The sequence below is a fragment of the Maylandia zebra genome, linkage group LG9, assembly GCF_041146795.1.
Source record: "Maylandia zebra isolate NMK-2024a linkage group LG9, Mzebra_GT3a, whole genome shotgun sequence".
Classification (NCBI taxonomy): Eukaryota; Metazoa; Chordata; class Actinopteri; order Cichliformes; family Cichlidae; genus Maylandia; species Maylandia zebra.
The window spans coordinates 32,919,658-32,943,584 of NC_135175.1; the positions used below are offsets into that span (position 1 = coordinate 32,919,658).

At 44.1% G+C, this 23,927-nt stretch overlaps 1 protein-coding gene and 1 long non-coding RNA gene across 7 annotated transcripts in view; one reads left to right on the plus strand and one right to left on the minus strand.

Annotated features, from left to right (window-relative positions):
• Nucleotides 1–11,334: 11,334 nt before the first annotated feature.
• Nucleotides 11,335–23,927, plus strand: part of LOC143420380 (uncharacterized) — a 40,964-nt gene continuing 28,371 nt past the window's right edge. For 2 of the 6 annotated variants that reach the window (XM_076888435.1, XM_076888437.1), the window contains exons 1-2: nucleotides 15,182–15,510; nucleotides 16,496–17,092. In XM_076888435.1, the coding sequence (XP_076744550.1) occupies nucleotides 15,493–15,510; nucleotides 16,496–17,092 (615 nt within the window). In that variant the 5' untranslated portion in view covers nucleotides 15,182–15,492. Of the gene's footprint in view, nucleotides 11,629–15,181; nucleotides 15,511–16,495; nucleotides 17,093–18,069; nucleotides 18,667–21,268; nucleotides 21,529–21,808; nucleotides 23,175–23,927 lie in introns of those variants that run through there. The other 4 variants (XR_013100183.1, XM_076888436.1, XR_013100182.1 and 1 more) reach the window with 4 other exon arrangements.
• On the minus strand, nucleotides 13,792–15,138 carry LOC143420379 (uncharacterized). Its single transcript, XR_013100181.1, has 2 exons — nucleotides 14,752–15,138; nucleotides 13,792–14,673 (listed from the first exon to the last, which is right to left on the minus strand). It is a non-coding gene; the product is annotated as an uncharacterized LOC143420379 (long non-coding RNA).

Consider the following 23,927-nt stretch of genomic DNA (forward strand, 5'->3'; position numbering starts at 1 on the left):
TTTGCACAGTTGAAACTCCATTTGTTATCCGAAACTTTCTTTCTAAAACAATATCTGGGAAACATGCTCTTTGGCCATTCTTCTCGAGAATCTCATTTGCCTTTGTTCTCTATTTTTCTCTCAGTTTAAATGAAAAAGTTTGAATCAGAAATTTAATGTTAGCTGGCATGCTTAACTCCTGCAAATACTGCAGTTCCTCCATAGCATTTCAACACTCCTGACTATATAGTCAAGTCCAGTCAAGTCAAATGTATTTATATAGCACATTGAAAACAGCAACTGTTGACCAAGGGGCTGTACATTTAAGATCATCAAAAGAGATAAAAACATAGGACGACATGATAAAAGTTAAAAGGAATCATAAAATTAGAAGATTTGAGTAAGAAGTAAGATAAAAGTAGTACAAACTCATCCTGATTTAAAAGCCAAGGAATAAAAGTGGGTTTTTTAGATGGGTTTAAAAAGTGTCCAGTGTTGGAGAGGTCCTGATGTGAAGTTTGTTCCACAATTTAAAAGCAGTCACAGCAACGGCCCGGTCTCCTCTGTGTTTAATCTGGACCTCGGGACAGCTGAGAGCATCCACAGACCTCAGTGATCTTACAGGAGTGTACCAATTTAAAAGATCAGAAAGGTTGTTTTTTTCCTGCCTTGTTTGGTATCATTGTTTTTAGTTCAAACTCACGTGTCTAAATATAGTTATTGTTGTACTAACACAAGATTCCTGAAATCACATAAAAAAAACATAAAACCTAGCAGTATTTTTTTTTTACTGTAAAAACCACAGACATGTTCAGTAAATTATTTTAGAACTTGAAATGCAAATATAAATTGTACACTTTTAAAACTTATGCACACATTGTGTAAATATATACAGTTATTTATCTAAAAATGCAGCCAATGCACACCTGGCATTTTTTTTATTTTATTTTGTACAACCATTTAAAAATATTAGTATAACTAAAATGAGAGAACAAACAGGGGCCCGTTCTTCGTACCTCGCTAAGTAGGTTAGCTGGATTAGATTGTTGACGATTTCGCGTGATCTTGGATCGTTCGGTTCCCCGAAGCTCATCCGGGACTTGCTGCCATAGCAACAGAGCCGTAAGCGTAAACCTGCTCGGGAGCAGGTTTACTTTATGTAAACAGGATTAGATCGCGGCCACGCAGGTATGTCCGCTTCATTTATACGAAAGCAACAGCGATATCCCACCACTGTTTCACCATAAATAAATAACATCAATGTAACTAAAGATAGTGCAGCACCTGATCCATTTATTGATTTCACACAGATACATACAGGTCATTTCCTAAAAAAGGGAAATGTACTATTAACATTCTATTACATGTATTTGATTATTACAGATGTAATTCATATTTCAGAGTAGCAATTGCAAATTACTTTGTGTAATCAAGATGAGAGACCACGGCTATAAAAGCGAAGGTGGATTTGGGAAGCCTGTCGCAGTCATGTCCTGTCCGTATATGCGAGCCACCCATTGCGGAAGGTGCAAGATTGATAAGGAGAGTCCTCAGAATTCAGCGTATATTGCGGGATAGACAGGATCCTTTAGCTCAGCGCGACAGTGTGCTCATTGAGAGATATCGATATTCCCGTGAGGGTATTATTTACTTAACCAACTTGTTGACGAGGGGGTGCAGGACCACCACCTGTCTTTTTTTTGCTCTGCCCTTTTCTTGGTTGCTGTTATGAACAAACAAACAGATTATTTCAGGGTCTCTTTTCAAGAGACTACAAGCAATATAAGTGATAAATATTACCATTCTGTAGAATATTCTTATATTTCACTTTTACTTGTTCCCATGTTCTAGTGGTTCCTGTTGTGGCTCTAATGTGAAAGGGGATATAATATAACATAATATAATATAATGTAATATAATATTGGATAATATAGTGTAATATAATAAATCTACCCTACCGCCTACTGGTGTTGGCCAGAGGGGCCAATGGCGCGATATGGCAGCCTGGCTTCTGTCAGTCTGCCCCAGGGCAGCTGTGGCTACAACTGTAGCTGCTTCCACCAGTGTGTGAATGTGAGAGTGACTGAATAGTGGCATTGTAAAGCGCTTTGGGTGCCTTGAAAAGCACTATATCAATCCACTCCATTATTATTGTTATTATTAAATCACTTACGAGTTTAATTTGTCAGCAACTTTCTGCCAGCCCTCTCTCCTTGCTTTTGCAGCCTTTGCAGTGTTCCCTTGCGTTCTGATTAAACTCTGAAACTCCTGAAATCCCTCACTCAAGAGTTCTTGCTCTGCTGCCGAAAAATACCGAGCGCTCTCCTTCGACATTTTCGCCGACCAATCAGAGGGTTGCCGATCAATGTTTCTACTATCGATGCGTAGCCCCTTTTACGACACCCAGTGATCTCACATTACTTCATCCAGCTGTACTAATCATCAACAGCAGGTGTGTTCGGAGAACCGGATTAGCGAGCTCACGGTTAGCGCGATGATTCGGTCTTGGATGTGTCATTTGATCTTGGATGTAGTAAGCGACGTACGAAGAACGGGCCACTGGTGTCACAATAAGATGCCCCACAAATTATCTGTGTCTGTTCGCCACAACAAAGAAGAGAACACCACAGGGATAAACTTGCAGGTCTGACAACAGGAGCTTCATCACTTCTCTTTTCCACCTGCAGACTGTGTTTACATTGCCATCTGCCAAAACTACACAACACAACACACCAACTACACACTCCACACTAAACGTCACAAATCTCCCACATCTCAAACCACGTAGTACAAACTCAATTTCTCTGTCTCTCTGGTGTCACTCCCAAAATGTTCCCCTCTTCCTAAACAACCAAATCCCAAATCTATAAAAAATTGGTCGACATAGTACATTTTTCAACCAATAGGAAAGAGGTGGCCTTTTTCTTTCTTTACTGTTTTTCTGCTGTCCTTAGAAAATACTTTTTTAAAAAACATGTGACGAAAGTATTTAGAAAAAGCTTGGCTAATATTTTTTTTTAATCATAACTCTGGTTTTAGTGGCCTGTCATTAACATTTTAAAACCGGTGTATACAATTCACCGGACAATTATATCCACGCTCTTTGGTTCTGTCCACCAGTTCAGAAGTTTTGGCGCGAGATATGTGAAGACTTATCAAAGTGTCTGAAATGTAACATTCCAACTTCCCCCTTAGTGTGTTTGTTGGGCAGCTTAGATAATGTCACTTCAGAAAAGAATATCGCCCATATGGTTTTCACTGCCCTATGCATAGCCAAGAAAACAGTCCTCATGAACTGGAAAAATAAAAATAATCTTAATTCTAACCAATATAGAAATTATCTATTAGATTACATTAGTCTTGATACAGCCTCTGCCACCACATCAGATCAATTGCTCTGGGCTCCTTTGATCAGCTCCATCACCTAGTGGGGGTGGGGGGGTCATAGTTTGGTCCCGCCTTCACTGTTGTGATTGATGTGGGGGTAGGGACAGGCCTAGGGCGTCGGGGGGTTCCCCGGAGGCATCTTCCTTGGGGGGCTCAACGCGGGGTAGCGGTCATGTCCGGTTAAGGGCTCTGTTGGCTCTCAGGTGACTGTTTCCTCGTGGCTGTATGCAGCGGGGCTAGGGGAGGGTCTGTGCTGACGGACGTGGGTTACTGACCTGGTAGCCTGGCTGCCCCTGGGTGGGTCCGGGATGGGCGTGAGGTTCTGGGGGCGCTCCGTCTCTGGGCTGGGGCCCTGGCCGGGCCTCGGGGGCTTGGGTCCTGGTTGGTGTGTTGCCGGGGTTGTGGGCGGGCGGGTGCATGGGGGCCCAGCCCTGGCACAGGGTGCCGCCGGTGCGTCGAGCCACCTGGGGGGCTCTTCAACTGGTGGGGGAGGTTGTCACATCTTGCAGGAGCTTTCCTCTCTTCAGGAACTCTCTCTGCAGGAGGGGGAGATACAGGAGAGGTGGAGGAAGATCTCAGCCTGGGCGTCTATTGTCTTATGTAGTCTGGAAGATGAGTGGATGGTGGGGTGGGTGCAGTTTTCTCGGTGGTGGGGTTGGGTGGACTGTCCCGGGCTCTGTGGGGCCGGGAGGCGCTGCTGCACTGGGCCCCGGTCTGGATGGGCCTGGGCCCCATTTCCCTGGCGGGTCGCGGAGTATGGGGGTGCCTACTGGGGTCAGCGGGGGAGCGGCTTCCTTCCCTCCCCATCTCCAGCTGCCTCCCTCTTCCCGCTCCACCACAACCACCCACACATGCAGGGCCTTGGAGTAGGGGTATGTCACCAGGGTGCAGAGGAGGCTAACCCCCCCCCCTCTGTCCCCTCTGTCCCCTTCTGGCTGCCTCTGCCTCAATTTTATCCCACAACTTAGACATTCACATCACTCACACTCTCATTACACATACATATAGGATCTTGGGGGTGGGCACGATACACGGAATCCAAGTTACCATCAGGGTGTACACCTCACCCCTGGCGTCATTGCCCACCTCTCAATTTTAAATACACGTAGACATTGAGGGCTAGCAGGAGGGACTATGCGCTTACCTGCTGCTCTCTGGCAGGTAGCTCCATGCCCTCCTGGGTTTTAAATGCACCTTAGAACACACATGCATCAACACTACAATGAGCGGGTGGAGGGAGGTTTGGAGTCTTCTCTCACCCCCGTTCTCTGCGACCTGCTGGAGCGGGGGGGCTAGGAGGAGGAGTTGGCCGTCCGACTGCGGTCTAGAGTGTGGGGCCTCCCTGCTGCTGCGGAGTCGGGGCGGTCTGCCTCTCCCCACCGCAGGGAAAAGGGTAACACCACCTGGGTCTGGGTGCAGTTCCCCCCTCCAGGGGCAAGGGTACCTAGACCCGGTTCGTAGAGTACGCTTGGGGAGTGTGATCGTGTGTACAGCGTCTCTTTATGTCTGTCTGCACGTTGGTTGAGTGTGGAGTAAGTGCATATGAGAGCATGAGGGCGGGAATGGATGTTTGTATCTGTGTGTGCCTGTATGTCTGTGTCTATATGTCAGGTTGGGTATCAGACGCCACCTCTCTGGGGACATCTCAGGCCCTCCAAGGTTTGGAGGCCTATCTCCCCCCACCACCACTTCCCCTGCCAGTGGCGACTCCCTCAGACATCGGTGCGTTGGTGGTTCTTTGTGTCTGGGGATGGGCGTCCAGGTACACACCGGCTCACTCCTTGGCGGCCGCTTATCGGGGCCTGGATCCTGGGGCTCGCTCGGGCCACTTCGGAGGTGGGGTGCCCCCAGCCTCTCGGCCTGGGGCTCGGTCACTCAGGCACAGCTGGCTGCCGGCGGAGCTCACGGGCGCGTCACTGCAACTCCCCCTGGCTTCTGCTCCGCGGCTGCTGAGTGAGCCCTCATCTGGGACTCTCCTCAGCTCTTTCTGGGACAGTGGCGCAGCTGCCCCTCTGTTGGTCTTCCTTGGTCTCTTGTGTTCTGGGGGCCTCTGGATGTCTGGAGTTTTGATCTCCTCCATACCTGCTTCATACCCTGGAGGACGGGGCTGTGGCCCCCCCACACCCTCTAGCAGATCATTACATGAAGGAACCTTTTAAAAAAACAAGCGCGTCCATGCTCACAGGTGTACACACGGGTGATCACACCCACAAACTACACCCCTTTTGGCTCCTACCTCAAAGCACACTGTGTTCTGTTGATCTTATGTGCTGCACAATAATGTTTAACATTTAGTATTTACTGTCATATTCCCATATATCATTGTGATGTTGTTTATTCTATTACTCTTGTTCTCTTCTGCTTGTTTTCTTTTTTCTTTCTCAACAGGTGATCCAGGTGATCGATATATGCATTTTCTTTTTCTTTTTTTTTTCCTGCCCATTCTGTTGGTTTTTGTTTTTTGCCCTTCTCCCCCGTCCCTCTTCTCAGCTGTTTCTCTTTCCCTCTTTCTTTCTCCCCTTCTTTCCTCCAGTCAAGTCTGTCCCATATTCAGCAAGTGAAAATAAAATAAACAATAAAAGGTGAATCAAATGGACCATTACGGCAAGGCTGGGATGGTCAATTTGGTAAAGTAAATCCGTTGGGCATCTTTCTTTGCCTTTAGACAACAATTCTGATGGCAAAAGAGCCAAACGGGACAGGAAAAAAAATAAAATAAACAGATGTGTGGAAGTGAATTATAACAACATTGAGGCTTGCCACCCTCTACCCCGAAAAAATGACGGTGACAAACCAGCCATCATTGTGAGATTTGCTAACAGAAAACACAAAACAGCACTGTTAAAACAAGGAAAGAAACTGAAAGGAGCCGATGTCTTCATGAATGAACATCTGATAAAAAGAAATGCGGACATTGCCAGGAAAGCACGTTACTTGAAGAAATAGGGAAAAATTCATAATACATGGACCACCAACTGTAAAGTATTCATTAAACTCAATGGAACACCGGAACAAGCCAAAGTGTTGGTCAACAGAAATATGGAGGAGCTGGACAAATACTGAGGTTCAACCTACACTGGAGGCATGAACAGTAGCGGTTTTTTATACGGACGACACGGGCGGTTGCCCGGGGCGGCATCGTGGTGGGGGCGGATTCAAAAAAAATAATAATAAATTGCTCGTGCTCATGTTGCCCCGACATCAGACAGCGCATATGGGGAATGTCACAGGCACCGATCGGTTTTCTATCGCCCATTTGCTGGGAGTAAGGGCGCCCTCCGTTTGCGAGGTGTGCCTGCTGCTTGCGGCACAGGGAGGAGAGGGCGGGGCGGCGGGGGAGTCTCTGGCTGGCTAGAGCGGCATTTAATAACCAACTGACAAAATAAAACAATAAAAAAAACCAACAAACACGAAAACACGAGACATTATGATACAGACTTATAATTTGCACCGATGTTTTTTCGAAATTCTATAGGCGAAAAGTGAGCGCGAGAGCCCTCGGTGCGCCTGCTTGCTGCTGAAGTCAAAGTAAACTTTATTGACAGCTCCGCTACATACAGTCCAGTATATAGAGAGACGAGACGACGAGGCTCCAGTTACAGCAGTGCAAGTAAACAAACAACAAATATAAGAAGAGTAAGAAAATAAATATGCACTTTAGGACCAGGGGTAAAGGGATCAATAACAATTTAAAATTTATAATTTACAGTTTTATGATCTCACACACAACCTGTCGACAGGGGAGGGGGGCCGGCTGCTTCCAGATAGAGCACATTTCATTCATAATGATGCAAATCCAAGCCCATTATGTATTCATGATTTGAATCCTGGGTTGTGTGAAATCCCAGAAATAAAGCCTACACAAAGTGAATCTGAGAACTAAGGTGTAGGTCTGTTAGGTTATGTTGTGGTGATCCTCGGGTTGGGGGATTTGTGTTCATACTAGTGCAAAATTAAAACCAATGGAAGATGTACAAGAAAAGTTCAAAGCCATCAGGTGCTCAGTTTAGAAAAAATAGAAAAGAAGAAGAGAAACGAGCAAAAGATACAGGTAAGCAGACGTGTGATTGGATGATGGCAGGTCATCCTGAAACAATCAGAATCAGAATACTTTATTAATCCCTAAGGAAATATGTGGGTTACAGTTGCTCCAAAAAGAAATGGTAAAAATATCAACAGTAACAGACTAAACTCCAAACAATACATTATGTTACAGATTTTAATATTAATTAGTCGTTGTCAATCGTTGATTCGTCCAGTTCTCATTGTATGACGAATTATGATGGCTGTTTGGTAGCCGTTTGCATACAATGCATTCTCTCTCTCTCTTCATATGTGTGTCTGTGTGTGTGTGTGTTTCTCTGGCGAAATTCAGTATGGTTCCGACAACAGTTTTATGTTAATGTATAATCCTTAATATGTTTTGTGTCTGTGTGTGTGGGGGGGTGGGGGGTGGGGGCAGAGGGAGTGTTCGCGCCAAACAGGCTAGGACTGCCACTTGGTATGAATACACATTTGACATGACACAACACAACACATGGCACAGTCTAAAGGAACTTCATCTGCATCTGGCAACAATATCACTATAACTCATTGGAATTCTGTTTGTCATAATCTGGAAATAAAATCAACGACATATGTAAGCGGCAATACATGAAAACCACAAGACACACGAAAGCTAGTTTACTGGCACTTTTTACAAAGATTACATTAATTTAAAGATAAACATACGCAGATGCCCAAACCCTAACAACACAAACACTACAAAAATGTATATTAGTACCACCAGATGTTCATATAATTGCATTTAAAAGTGTACAAAAAATTCTCCTGGATGACTGGAAATGAATCCTGGGATATGGTGGGCCACGAAGGATACACCCGACCCATCCTTCAAATCTGGGGAAAAGTAGGACGCATTTGTTGCCACATTTAGACGATGAATTTGGAAAGCCTTCATCACGTCGCTGTGACATAATTGCCTACAAATAGTGCATTGAAGCATCATTCCCCCTGAATTTGGACACAGCCCTCCTCTCCTGGAGCAGCTCACTTTGCTCCGCCCCCTTCTTCTCCATCATTATCTTTTTTGGCATTTGGCAAACAAGGATGTGGTGCTTTGCTGCCACCAACCATCTGGCTTGGAGTGTGGATCAGAATTTGAGCTTATCAAATAATCAAAAATGTTAAAAACCAAACCAAACAAAAAGATAATAAATTCCCCTCTCGCTCCTGCGGGTGGTCTATCCTTCAAGCTCAGGTCCTCTACCAGAGGCCTGGGAGCTTGAGGGTCCTGCACATCCTAGCTGTTCCTAGGACTGCGCTCCTTGGGCAGAGATCTCCGATGTTGTTCCTGGGATCTGCTGGAGCCAAATCTACTGATGCCACAGTAGATTTCACATTACATGAAAAGAATAACAGGGATAGGGCATTTAATTCAAACTCACATAAAGTACAGACTTACATTGATCAGTATTATAATTATGTACAAATATACACAGATGCATCAAAGAATACAGCCAGTCAAACCGGGGTAGCATTTGTTGTCCCTGAAAAGGATCAATGATGGACAGTTTACAGTGTAGCCACTGTGAGTACGAGAAAACAATTATTACAATATAATGTGTTAAATTTGCTTAGATGAGAGTGTCCACCAGTAGATCAGAGAAATAGGGAAGGATTTGTCTGTGTGTTTTAGTTTGGCTTAGCTATAGGCCTGAGAGTGTGTGTAATTTTGTAGAGGCAAAGGAATTTATTGAAACTGGGGGTCTGCCTGTCATAAAAGGAGACAGGAAGCTACAGTGGGGGATGCGGAATCTGATGCTTTAACCTGAATCTAATAAACGGTCATAATTGTTATAAACTTAGAAGTAGGTTTGCAGGAGACTCTCCACCTTATCTGTAAATGTAAGACAACAAGAGGCCAATGGCCCAGTGGATGCAGAGTGGGGGTCTCAGTGTATGTAATATCTTAACTGTGTTTTGTGTGTTGTCTAAAGGAATTTGGTGTAGCTTGGCTGAGGAGATTACTCATATGACCGGCAGGAAGTCACAGATACAGACACACACACAGTGCTTTGACTGTTACGACGCACCCACACCTACACGCACACTCACTCACTTGCACTCACACATACACACAGGTACGTGCACACACAGGCACTCACATGCTCGTGCATACGCACACAGACACAGAGTTTGCACGCGCATTTTTAGCGGTCCGGAGCTGTAGGAGAAACACAAGTTAACTCAGAGACACAAACTGATGCGACAAAACCAGTAAGTAGCTGTACAGCGCACACTGTAGTGTGTAGCACCCAGGAGTATTAGCTTATTACGTACATGTTGGTAAGTTGTCTTGTTGCAACTGACGAACTGAAACAAACGAGCGTGCTGTGTGTGCAACAGCGCGACAAACATTACCTGTCCTTTTATTAACTGCACAAGTAGTGCTGGTCATAGCTGCTGGCTACCTGTGTAAGGCTGTCATGGGTCTGTAGCTCTGTCACCGTTTTAGGGAACATATTTAGTTTTAAAGTAAGTTACAGGGCTTTTCCTGCCTTTCTGGAGGGATTATATTTCACTAAAAAACGATCTAATATGCATGTCCACATAATAATTATTATAATTATAATATTTTAAAAAACACGCTGTATTTTAAAGAACATACATTAAGAAGCAGATTATATTAGATTTATATTTTAAATAAGACAAAATTTGGATTTTACAGCAGTAAAATTATTGTATCTCTACAGTTTAAACATGTAATAAGCTTTGCCCTGCACAGAGTGGATAGTGAAACAAATGGAATCATCATAAATACATTATTTCATATTTATTACTTCCCCCTCCTCATTGCTTTATTATTGTAGCTCTAGTAATAAATAATAATGTAAGGATTCTGGATCAGCACCATGATGCCCATAGTATATACAGTATTCTGAAGAAGGTCTAAAATGTCACTGTGTGTGTTTTATTTTGATGGATTTTTAAAAAAAATATTACTCATGATATAACATTGTCCAGACATGCCTGGTAAGGACATGAGGAGGAAACAGCAGGAGCTGTGTGTGGCTACTAAAGGCAGGGCTATAACATTTTTCTGTCATCATTTTATTATAGATTAAGTGCAAGAGTTGTTAGGTGTGGATAATTAGCTTATAGTTTATTGCAATAGAAAGTTGTGCCTTGTTCTCACATAGCAAGTGGAGAGTGATATATGAAATGATGGGATGGAAGGAAGAAGAGAAGCAAAGAGTGATTCACAGGCAGAGTCTAAATTATTTCTCACAGTTTTTTGTTGCCTTATGGTTCCAAGCGCTGTCACCAATCTTTGCATTTTGTTATTATCTCATGACACTTGTTTAATCAGCTACCATCTCTCCTGTGGACTTTTTAATGTCTACAGTCTCAGATCAACACAGCCCTGCCCTTCCCATATTAGATTCTTGATGAATGTGTGTTGCTGTTATTCAGCCTGGTTCAATGTGCCCCTTTTTAACTTTGAGCACCCGCCCCTTTAAACCTCTCTGCACAGCCCTGCGTAACACCACTCAGAAAGTAGAGCAGAAGTACTAACAGAGGTTCAGCAAACATTTTACAAGATACACATGATGGGACTTATAGTTGCCTTTTTATGGATTCCAGCTCATTATGGAGTCAGAGCAAATGAAACAACAGAGAGAGCTGCGAAGGAAGCCACAACACATGGGGTAGTTGACCTGGCTATTGACAGAAACAAAGAGTATCATAAGGCAAGAAATCAAGAAAAGATGGCAAAAACAGTGGGAGTAAGAAAGGAGGGGACAGTCATATACTGGGTTGCCTGTGTTGAGCGGGTGGGCATTGCGGCTTTAAGCCACCCTGACATGCTTTGCTTTGCTAGTCGACGTTTCAATTCAATCTCCATACCAGTTGGTGGCGGTAATGCACCATTTTGTTATTTGCCAACAATATAAAGAAGAAGAAGCATGCTCCGTGGTGACATGCCGTACGCAGTTTGCACAGACGGAGCTACTTTTTCATCCAACGCGAGTAAGTAACTAAGTGAACTTAGAGGAGAAAACAAACTAAAGTATTGATCATAAACCACTACCAACGTTTGGATCGATATCTGCATCGATCTGCCCACCCTTGTCTCCTGGATCGTAGCTGAGATCAGCGTGAACCACGTGGGTCTCTGCTCCCTGATCTGTTTCCTGTGTTTGGAAAGAGTTGCAGCTTCATCGCGGAGTTTCTCTCGGTTTGTGGGCTCATCTAAAGGTAAGCACCGAGCTAACTTTACTGTGAGTTCAGTTCATGTTGAGTTTAGCTCCTGAATGAGGTCTTCTGCTGCTCTCCTCGGTGTCTGTTCACAGTTTATTGTGAACACGTTGAGAGAAGAGTGAGAGAGTGTTTGGAGAAAAACACCAGCTAATCATTAGCTCAACATGCTACTGGTGTCAACCCAGCCTCCAGTTTGAGAATTACAGTCAAGTCAGCCTCCACCATGTTTTGTGTTTCCTTTGTATTCTAAGTATTACGGCGAGATATGCGGACACCTAATTTCAAAGTAAAAGGTCGTGAAACCTGATTCCAAAGTAGAGACCAGCTTCGACTGAATTAACAAATTTGTCAAGAACATAAAAAATATTATTTAGTCTTTAGTCAGCTGCTGTGGATGAACACATGAGAGGAAGTGAACTCCTACAAAGTCTCATTTTAATGAGTCTGGCTGCTGTAAAGTGATGCACAGGAAGATGTTAACAAAAACTAATGAAACAGAGATGAAAGTAAACAGTGTTCATATTTGAAAGCACAGAGAATAAAAATATATTGTGGTGGTTAATGTGCAGCTCCTGGTGATTTGGTGAAATCATGTTTTAATCATGTTGTGGATTGAATGTTGGGTTTTATTTTATTTTGTCTACAGAAGTTTTTCCCACCTGTGATCGTTCAGATTGATTTGTTGGGTTGACTTGAATCATGTGAAGGTTTAAAGCTGCACTTCCCCCAAAAAGAATAAAGTATAATCGTGAAGAATGTAAAAATGTCTTCCTGTGTCAAACACAGCTGCAGTCAAAGCAGGAAGGAAAGCACTGAAACCACTGATCAAAGCTCATTAATCAATGACCATCAGTACTGTGGGAAATATAAATGTTGCAATATTTAAATAAGTGCCATATTAATCAAGAGGCGATAGAAGGTTTAAACTGGAAGTCATTTAAAGTAGTGTTTTGCTTGTAACTGCATACGTGCCTGCGCAGATTAGAACAGGATGTACTCAGGATTAGAGCAGGGCGATATGACCAAAAATATTTATCACGATATACATTTGAAAATTTGCGATAACGATATAACTGACAATATAATTGACACTAGACAAAATGCTTTACAACTCCACAACTTTATTAGTGCAAAAAAAACATCAATGTATTTTCACTTAAACAAGCAGCTGTTTTTTTTTTTTTTTTATGTGCATTAAAGTTATATAAAATTTAACAGTGCAAATGCAAATTCCTTGTTGACAGTTTAACCAAAAGGCATTTCCAGTGGAAACTGGCCGACATATCCTCAGCATAACCATGTATAATATCCACAAAACTTAAAAAGAGGTTATACACACACAATACGGTAACATTATGTTGAAGCACAGTACGTATCACTCCGCGAGGCTCCTGCCTACGACAGCCGTATTGCTCCGACAATCCATCAAGCGGTGTGGCTTCGTAGCATAGCAAAGTCGTACTGAAACATTTGACAGATTTTCGAGCACCGTGCACATAAAATCGTTTCCAGGTCAGTAAACACAACCAGAATTCCTACATAAGGCACACAGGATTATAATGGACACTGTCGATTTTCAGAAAAATCAAAGGATTGATTTTAAGTGTGCCGTATTTTCCAAACAACACTGTAATAACGGCGGCCCGCTAGCATGCGCTACCAAAAATAGTGCTTTGTTGTGTATCTGACGGACGAAAGCTAAACCAGTTCCACACCACTGAAGTTGCAGCATTTTTACAAACCAATTCTGGTTCATCCATTTCATTTAACGATCCACTTTCGCTCTTCTCATTCTGCGTCGCCGCCATGTGCGTATGTAATCACAGGCACTGCGCATGCGCATTTTACCCATATTCTATCGCGATATTTCATTTTCCTATCGTTGCCCAAAATTACACCGGTATTACCGTGAACGGTATGATATGGCCCGGCCCTACTGAGGATGTGTCATATACGATCATGGGGCCTCACAACGAGAAACAGGAAACAGATGGGGATGAGAGAGTGTTGAAACCGTTAGTGAGGAACGAACATCAATACAATAAAAGGAGTTGCAGACAACTGTAACTCATAGGGATGGGTATTGATAAGATTTTAACGATTCCGATTCCATTTTCGATTCTGTTTAACGATTCGATTCTTTATCGATTCTCTTATCGATTCTTTTTTTTTTTTTTTAAAAAGGAGAACACTAAGGTCGATTAGCTCAGAGCTTTGTTTTATATCTTCTCTTTGAACAAGATAGAAATTTAGGAGTAACATGGCCTTACAAACCCAACAGTGAGATCTTGAGAGATCCAGCCTACGGCTCTTCAATGGGGTGTCACAGGGTCCCCAGGAAAAAAAAATTGTAAATGTAAAATAATAAAATAAATATTCTTGTGAGACATATCACATATTGACGGGGTCGGGTTATGTTAAAAAGTATAAATTGTTATACTTTGTTCATTGGTTCAAAGGTACCCCACACTTCTTTTTTTGTTTGCTTGTTTGTTCTGGTGTATTTTTCATTTGAACTGTTACTCTGCCAGAGTACTCATATTTACAAGATGGCATTGAACGCCCCATTGGTGTATCAGGAAAACTATTTTGTACGTATGTTCCTTGAAGGGGATTGAAGTCGTTCTTTTTTCCACCGCAGCGAAGGGCTAGGAGTAGGAGAGGAGCTGCTGTATGTTTTTGTTATCGAATCGATCTGATTGTGAAATAAAGCATATGCAGTGAGAAAGCAACTCCAGGAGTCATCCCTGCCTTAAAGCTGCAACATTCTTCTGTAGCAATAACAAAGTATAACATAAATTGTTCTGTGGCAATTACACAAGAATATCCAGTAATGTCCCTGCCTACAATTAAACACATTCACTTACCAAAAATCGGGGGCATCTGCTGTGGCAAATGGGTGCAAGCCTTTGACCACAAACTTAGACACTGCTCGGTGACATTAGTCTATCCTGGCCTGAAAGGAGACGCTACCGGTAGACTGCAGCGAGAACTGTCAGCGAGCGCCAGCCAGACTCTGTCTGTCTCTCTCATCATGGTCACCTACATGTACAGTAATGGCAGGTCTTGGAATAAGGCAGATTGCGCTAACATAATATGCACTGTTAGTTGATTATTTACCTGCCGCATTAACGGGAGAGGACGTGCAAACGTTAGCGCTGCTGCTGGGTTGAGAGTCACGAGTCCGGAGCGGAATTAAAAACGCGTGTCATCGCGTGTTTTGTGAGCAAATGCTTTTGCATATTCGTAGTGTTTCCTCCCTTAAATGAAATATCTACTTTGCAAGTTGCCCTGTTGTCATCGGTTCTCATAAAGTATAATCAAACTTTTGAGCGTTTGAGCCGCTTAGGCGCCGTGTTTCCTGCCAGGTAAATGACGCTCCGCAACGTGGTGACGTCATTCGGGGCGACTGGAATCGATAAGGGAATCGTTTGCAAAAATGGCAAACGATTCCAAGGAATTGAAACAGTGGGAACCGGTTCTCAACAAGAACCGGTTTTCGATACCCATCCCTAGTAACTCACCATCAAATAGGACTTTATGACCCTGTCATAGTAAAGGGCTGCTTAGAATATTAGAGCCAATGTCACAAAGTTCCTCCTGAAGTATAAGTGAGTGAGAGAGTTTCCTCACTTTGCAGCACAACACGTCTCACAAGATTTCTACAAGCAATCAGAGTGAAATTTGTACTTTGTGTTGTCAGATGAACATATGAGACACTTTGACTCTTCAGTGCAGTGTGGAGCCTAACAAAGATCTGTTTTGTGTCCCAGCTGATCAGCAGGAGGAGAAGAGTCTGACGGAGCAGCAGAGGAACATTTTCAGCCATCTGGACTCAGCTGAGTCACTACAGAGGAAACAATGAGCTCAACACAGAAGGTGAGGAAAATATCACAGTTTCACCAAATAATCAGTCACGTCTAAAACTCTCATCCTCCCAACCTGTTATATGACTGTGTTGTATTTTAGTATATATACAATCACACAGTTAGTTTGTCTCAGATTGTTTTGCAGCATCTTTCAGTTTATGAAAAAACATAATGTCACATGTACAGACCCAATATCTGATGTCAACACATGAGGACTTACATGTAAGCTTTAATCTCCAGTTGATCAAATCCCACTGAGCAGTCCTTCCCTTTAAATCTAACCTCTCTTCTTCCTCTCCTGTCCTGTGTGTCTTATCTTTCTCCATCTCTGAGTGAAGTTAGCTCTCTTTCTTTTCTCTCCCTGTGATGTACAGCAGCTGGACCTTTAGCCAGCAACACACTGTGAGACAAACTGCACACGAACAGTTTGTGTGTTTGCTGATGTTTGTTGATAGAAACGCTGCATTTGAAATTACCTGTTTGTTCAGGTGCTGTGCAAAAAAGAAAGAAGAACAACGTCTCACTTTAACTCCTGACTATGACTCACAGTTTTGCCTCTTTCATCTCTTTTTCTGTTTCATACCCTGGTGATTAGTACACGATCAGGATTGTCTTTCATGTGTTACTTTTCAGGCTCAAATCAGTTTGATGTTTGATGCCCTTAGTGATGAAATAACTCCCCTCAAATTTCTCAAACCAAAAGTAAAAAGTCTGTTTTGAAAATATAATGAGTAGAAAGTCTTTTTTTCTGTGGGGAGTAAAAGTAAAGAAAAAATATTCTAGAGTGTTTGAACAGTCATGAATTATTTTTAACACCAGGTTGGATGTAATGTGTTAGAACTACCAGCAGGTGGGGATAAGAGACCTTTAAGGTGTTTGGTGCCACACTCCACCTTCATGTTTAAAACTAGTGTTAATGGAGGGAGTTTGAAGGTTGAGTTTGTTCCACGACTGCATTTCACTCACTGCCTCTGTTTGTATCTCTGTCACTGCAGGACCAACATGGAGCGAGAAGTCAGCGCTCTCAGGAGGCCGACAAACCTCACAGAAGAAAGGGAGAGAAAAAACACACCTGTGACGAGTGTGGGAAGGATTTTACTGAGAAGTGTTTACTAAAACGTCATCAGGTCATCCACACTGGAGAGAGACCGTTCAGCTGTGACTTGTGTGGAAAGACTTTTTCCTGGAAGAGTGGCCTAAAAGCTCACCAACTCATCCACAGTGGAGTTAAAGCGTACAGCTGTGATCAGTGTGGCAGAGCTTTTACTGACAGTAGCAGCTTACAGAGGCATCTAGTTACCCACTCTGGAATTAAGGCATACAGCTGTGACATTTGTGGAAAAACTTTCAGCCTGAAAGAAACTCTAAATACACACCTACGCATTCACACCAGACATTTTGTGTACTGCTGTGATCAGTGTGGCAAACAGTTTATAACAAACACGCAGTTACAACGCCACATGTTGACCCACTCGGAGGAGAGACCTTATAAATGTGACCTGTGTGAGAAGACTTTTAAATCTCCACATTACCTGAGACGACACCAACAGATCCACACCAGAAAGAGACTCTCGAAGCGCAGTTACTGTGAGGTATGTATTTATATTTTTATCTTGTCATTTTAGCCTGACTGTTTGGAACAACTCTGCAAATTAAACTGTGTTAGCATGTTAGCAATTCTACTGCATGGAAAAGGCTGCATCTGAGGCGGCACAGTTAATCTGCCTCAGATTGTTTTGCAGCATGTTTCATAATCTGAAAGAAAAAACATAATGTCACATGTACAGACCCAATATCTGATTTCAACACATGAGGACTTACATGTAAGCTTTAATCTCCAGTTGATCAAATCCCACTGAGCAGTCCTTCCCTTTAAATCTAACCTCTCTTCTTCCTCTCCTGTCCTGTGTGTCTTATCTTTCTCCATCTCTGAGTGACGTTAGCTCTCTTTCTTTTCTCTCCCTGTGATGTACAGCAGCTGGACCTTTAGCCAGCAACACACTGTGAGACAAACTGCACACAAACAGTTTGTGTGTTTGCTGATGTTTGTTGATAGAAACGCTGCATTTGAAATTACCTGTTTGTTCAGGTGCTGTGCAAAAAAGAAAGAAGAACAACGTCTCACTTTAACTCCTGACTATGACTCACAGTTTTGCCTCTTTCATCTCTTTTTATGTTTCAAACCCTGGTGATTAGTACACGATCAGGATTGTCTTTCATGTGTTACTTTTCAGGCTCAAATCAGTTTGATGTTTGAAACCAAAAGTAAAAAGACTGTTTTGAAAATATAATGAGTAGAAAGTCTTTTTTTTCTGTGGGGAGTAAAAGTAAGGAAAACAAGGAAAAAATGATTTTAGAGTGTTTAAACAGTCATAAATTATTTTTAACACCAGGTTGGATGTAATGTGTTTCTACTACCAGCAGGTGGGGATAAGAGACCTTTAAGGTGTTCGGTGCCACACTCCACCTTCAGGTTTAAAGCTAGTGTTAATGGAGGGAGTTTGAAGGTTGAGTTTGTTCCACGACTGCATTTCACTCACTGCCTCTGTTTGTATCTCTGTCACTGCAGGACCAACATGGAGCGAGAAGTCAGCGCTCTTAGGAGGCTGACAAACCTCACAGAAGAAAGGGAGAGAAAACATACACCTGTGACGAGTGTGGGAAGTGTTTTATTTCCAAATGTCACCTGAAACTTCATCAGGTCAGCCACACTGGAGAGAGACCGTTCAGCTGTGACTTGTGTGGAAAGACTTTTTCCAGGAAGGATTCCCTAAAAAACCACCAACTCATCCACAGTGGAGTTAAAGCGTACAGCTGTGATCAGTGTGGAAGAGCTTTTACTCAAAGTGGCCACCTGCAGAGTCATCTAGTTACCCACTCTGGAATTAAGGCATACAGCTGTGACATCTGTGGGAAAACCTTCAGCCGGTTAGGGAACCGAAATACACACCTACGCATTCACACCGGACATGATGTGTACTGCTGTGATCAGTGTAGCAAACAGTTTATAACCAACAAGCAGTTACAACAACACATGTTTACCCACACTGAGGAGAGACCTTATAAATGTGACCTGTGTGAGAAGGCTTTTAAAGCTCCACATCACCTGAGACTACACCAACAGATCCACACTAGAAAGAGACTCTCCAAGTGCAGTTACTGTGAGGTATGTATTTATATTTTTATCTTGTCATTTTAGCCTGACTGTTTGAAACAACTCTGCTCATTAAACTGTCTCAGCTAGGGGTGGGTTTTGATAATCAATTTACTGATTAAAATCAATTCTGGCTTGGATAACGTGACATCAATTCATTAAAATCCTGAATCGATTTTTTTAATATAATTTTATTTTGCTCGAAAAGCCCCGAATCTCAGTTGAAACCTTACAAAATTTTGACAACCACCAAACAGTAAATGAGAGCAGGTACACGGATTCTGCACAAAGACATAAACACAAAGCGCCGACCCGCGGATCAGAATCAGTGAGTTGTCGCCCTTCTCACCTGACAGCACGGACACGGTCGGGGCTGAAAGCTTGCAGCTCACTGATTCTGATGTTTCGTCAATTCTACTGCATGAAAAAGCAGCTCTTTTTTTTTTTTTTTTTTTCTTTTTTTTTTTTTTTGCCTGTCCCATTTGGTTCTTTAGCCATCAGAATTGTTGTCTGAAGACCAACAAGGATACCCAGTGGATTTACTTTGCCAAATGGATCTTCGTGGCATTGCCGTATTGGTCCATTTGGTCGATCTTTGTTTTTATTATTTATTATATTTTATTTTCAGATGTTACAGACGGGACAGACATCAGTGAGGGATAGGAAAGGGAGAAAGAAAGAGGAAGGAAAGGAAAAACAGAAGGGGAGAGGGACAGTGAGAAAGGGGGGGAGAAAAAAAATAAAAATCTCCTGGATCACCTGTTGAGAGAAGAATAGAAAACAAGCAAAAAAAGACAAAAAAAAAAAAAAAACCAAAGCAACATACTAAACACAACACCATCGCATTAATCTAGCTAAGTGTAAACAGCAGTAAATACTAAATATTCAATGTTGTTGTGCAGCACGCAGGACAGATGTGCTTCGAAGTAGTAGCCAAGAAAGGTGTAATTTAAGTCTACGAGCAGTGAACACCCGTGTGCATACCTGTGTGGATCAGCGTGCTTGTATTCCAAAGGTTTCTCCATGTAACGATCTGTTAGGGAGTGTGGGGGGGGGCCACAGCCCCGTCCTCCAGGGTATGAAGCAGGTATGGAGGAGATCAAAACTCCAGACATCCAGAGGCCCCCAGAACACAAGAAACCATGGAAGACCAACAGAGGGGCAGCCGCGCCACTGTCCCAGCAAGAGCTGAGGAGAGTCCCAGATGAGGGTTCACTCAGCAGCCGCGGAGCAGAAGCCAGGGGGAGTTGCAGTGACGCGCCCGTGAGCTCCGCCGGCAGCCAGCTGTGCCTGAGTGACCGAGCCCCAGGCCGAGAGGCCGGGGGCACCCCACCTCCGAAGTGGTCCAAGCGAGCCCCAGGTTCCAGGCCCCGATAAGCGGCCGCCAAGGAGTGAGCCGGTGTGTACCTGGGCGCCCACCCCCAGACACAAAGAACCACCAACGCACCGACACCTGAGGGAGTCCGCCACCGGCAGGGGAAGTGGTGGTGGGTGGAGATATGCCTCCAAACCTTGGAGGGCCTGAGGTGTCCCCAGAGAGGTGGTGTCTGATACCCAACCTGACATATAGACACAGACATACAGGCACACACAGATACAAACATCCATTCCCACCCTCATGCTCTCATATGCACTCACTCCACACTCAACCAACGTGGAGACAGACATAAAGAGACGCTGTACACACGATCACACTCCCCAAGCGTACTCTACAAACCGGGCCTAGGTACCCTTGCCCCTGGAGGGGGGAACTGCACCCAGACCCAGGTGGTGTTACCCTTTTCCCTGCGGTGGGGAGAGGCCCCACACTCCAGACCGCAGTCGGACGGCCAACTCCTCCTAGCCCTCCCGCTCCAGCAGGTCGCAGAGAATGGGGGTGGGAGAAGACTCCAAACCTCCCTCCACCCGCTCATTGTAGTGTTGATGCATGTGTGTTCTAAGGTGCAATTAAAACCCAGGAGGGCATGGAGCTACCTGCCAGAGAGCAGCAGGTAAGCGCATGGTCCCTCCTGATAGCCCTCAATGTCTAAGTGTATTTAAAATTGAGAGGTGGGCAACGACGCCAGGGGTGAGGTGTACACCCTGATGGTAATATGGACTCCGTGATTGTGCCCACCCCTAAGATCCTATATGTATGTGTAATGAGAGTGTGAATAATGTGAATGTCTAAGTTGTGGGATAAAATTGAGGCAGAGGCAGCCAGAAGGGGACAGAGGGGGGAGAAGCCTCCTCTGCACCCTGGTGACATACCCCTACTCCAAGGCCCTGCATGTGTGGGTGGTTGTGGTGGAGCGGGAAGAGGGAGGCAGCTGGAGATGGGGAGGGAAGGAAGGGAGGGGCAGGTAACCCCTCCCTGGGGCCAGCTCCCCCGCTGACCCCAGTAGGCACTCCCACACTCCGCGACCCGCCAGAGAAAGAGGGCCCAGGCCCATCCAGACCGGGGCCCAGTGCAGCAGCGCCTCCCGGCCCCACAGAGCCCGGGACAGTTCACCCAACCCCACCACAGAAAAAGCTGCACCCACCCCACCATCCACTCATCTTCCAGACTACATAAGACAGTAAACGCCCAGGCTGAGATCTTCCTCCACCTCTCCTGTATCTCCCCCTCCTGCAGAGAGAGTCCCTGAAGAGAGGAAAGCTCCTGCAGATGTGACAATCTCCCCCACCAGTTGAAGAGCCCCCCAGGTGGCTCGATGCACCGGCGGCACCCTGCTCCAGGGCTGGGCCCCCATGCACCCACCCGCCCACAACCCCGGCAAAACACCAACCAGGACCCAAGCCCCCGAGGCCCGGCCCGGGCCCCAGCCCGGAGACGGAGCGCCCCCAGAACCTCACGCCCATCCCGGACCCACCCAGGGGCAGCCAGGCCACCAGGTCAGTAACCCACGTCCGTCAGCACAGACCCTCCCCTAGCCCCGCTGCACGCAGCCGCGAGGAAACAGTCACCTGAGAGCCAACAGAGCCCCCAACCGGACATGACCGCTACCCCGGGTTGAGCCCCCCAAGGAAGATGCCTTGAAAAAGCAGCTCTGAGTGATTATTCAGATTTTCATTTCAGTTATGATTTTGTTTTTTATTCGCTCTTTATTTCAGGCGACATTCAGGATAAAAATGGTGAAGGACTGACTTACACTGTCTTTGTGTCTTTGTTTAGAAGCAGAGCGACACAGATGGATCCAGTTCTCAACCCTGTCATCACTGTGTTGGTGGGAAAGACTTTCGTTGTGACCTCTGTGGAAAAAATTTCAGTCACCAATACACCCTAAAAACACATCAACGTAAACACACTGGAGACAAACTGAAATACTGCAAAGAATGTGGAAGAAGCTTCACCACATCAAGTGGATTAAAACGCCATGAACTCATTCACAGTGGGGTTAAAAAGCACATCTGTGATCAGTGTGGGTCATCTTTCATTACTGCAAGTGGGCTTAAAACACACAAACAAGTCCACACAGGAGAGAAACCATACAAGTGCAGACACTGTGACAAAAGCTTCTCACAATCAGCTAATCGTAACTATCATGAACGTGCACACATGGAAGGAAACTACAGCTGTGACCAGTGTGACAAGAGCTTCAGGAATCTCAGTTCATACTCCGAACACAAACGATCCCACGTTACTAATAAACTGTTTCACTGTTACCAATGTGCCAAAACATTCACCTCATTGTCTGCTCTGTGCAAACATCAGCGTGATCACTCAGGGCTGAAATCACTTCCATCGCTGGATCACAGTGAATCTAAAGAGACAGAAAGATCCTCTTCTGGTTTCAGGGTCAGACTCAAAACCCTTGAGATCAGGCTCCACAGAGTTCAGAGTGAATCTCCTGTAAAGATCTGATGAGGCAACTATGAATGAAAATGGTTCCCTAGTCTCATTTTAAGCTTTCTAAACTGTTCTGCTTCAGTGTTCATGTCGAGTGGTTCGCTTTGTTCCAGCAGTTGGATGAAGAAGTTTGAGCTGTGATTTCATTTCCTGTATTTCAGAGTAAAGGCTGAAGTGACAAATGGAAACATGTTTACAGTAAGTCAGATGAACTGTTTTCAGTGGCACAGATGGAGGTTTATCAGAGGAGGAGACTTGGCTGTTCTCCACTCACACTGAACAGGGTTCCTGCAGCTTATTAAAAATCTGACCTGAAAATTATGAAAAATTTCCTTGTAACACTTGAGTTACAGTAGCGGGGCTGCTCCGTAATCCAGTTCAATAACACATCTCCTGACATTAAACATAAGCTTATTTAATAATGTGGATCCCTTTTTGTCCAGATTTTTATTCAGAGGCAGCAACTGTGGTAAGAATTGACCCGGATCTTTACAGATCTTACAGTTTAGTATCAAGTTCATTTCCTTGTTGATGCAGAGCCAGAATTTAGATATTTTTAGACAATTCCATAAAAGATGCATGTAAGTTCCATCTGCTGTTTTACATTTGAGAAAAATTTGAAACATCTTTAAAATCTTGTATTTTTCCTTAAACTTGCTGTAGGTATTAAAACTTATGATTTTGTGTTTAAGATGTCGAAACAATTAATTTTGGGAATTCATTTTTTTAAAGTTGTGGTTTCATTTGCTCAGAGTTCATCAACGTTTTCCTGATGCAAGGTAGGATGGATCCATGCTTTTATGGTGTTTAAGACAAATTCTGAAAGCCGAACGTTGCAGAGATTGAGACCCATTAGACCAGGCAGCATTTTTCAATCTTCTATTGTCCTGAGCTGTGGCCTCAGTTTCACTGGAAGTTGAACCCAAGTACGGTGTTCAGCTGTGGACTGGTCCATGGACCCGCCTGTCCTCCAGGAACACAAGTACACATCCTGGACAGGGAGGAACGCCGGTTTGAGACCAGAGTCAAGGAGACCATTTACATGACAAGGGAAAGACTCTGAATCAAGGAGGGGGCCTAAGGGGACTTTTATTTCCTTTGCAACATCCATTTGAATTTCCATTTAAACACAGACAACAAGTAACTAGACTAAGCACAGTAGGAAATGGTTTGCCCCTTCTCATCAGCAACACCTGGACAGAATTACCCTTGACCTTAAATAACCCCGTACCTACCTCTGCCATAACCAGTACATAAAATGAAATACAACCCTCTAGTGGTGATAAGGACAGGGAAACAAGAAAAATGGCTCCTACACACCAGCTCCTAATTACATGAGGCAGAGGACATAGGCTGTGTCCCAATTAAGAGACTGTACGCTTGAAGTACGCATTTTAAGTGCAGTTACGTCACCGCCACGCGACGACGGCTGTCCCAATTCAAA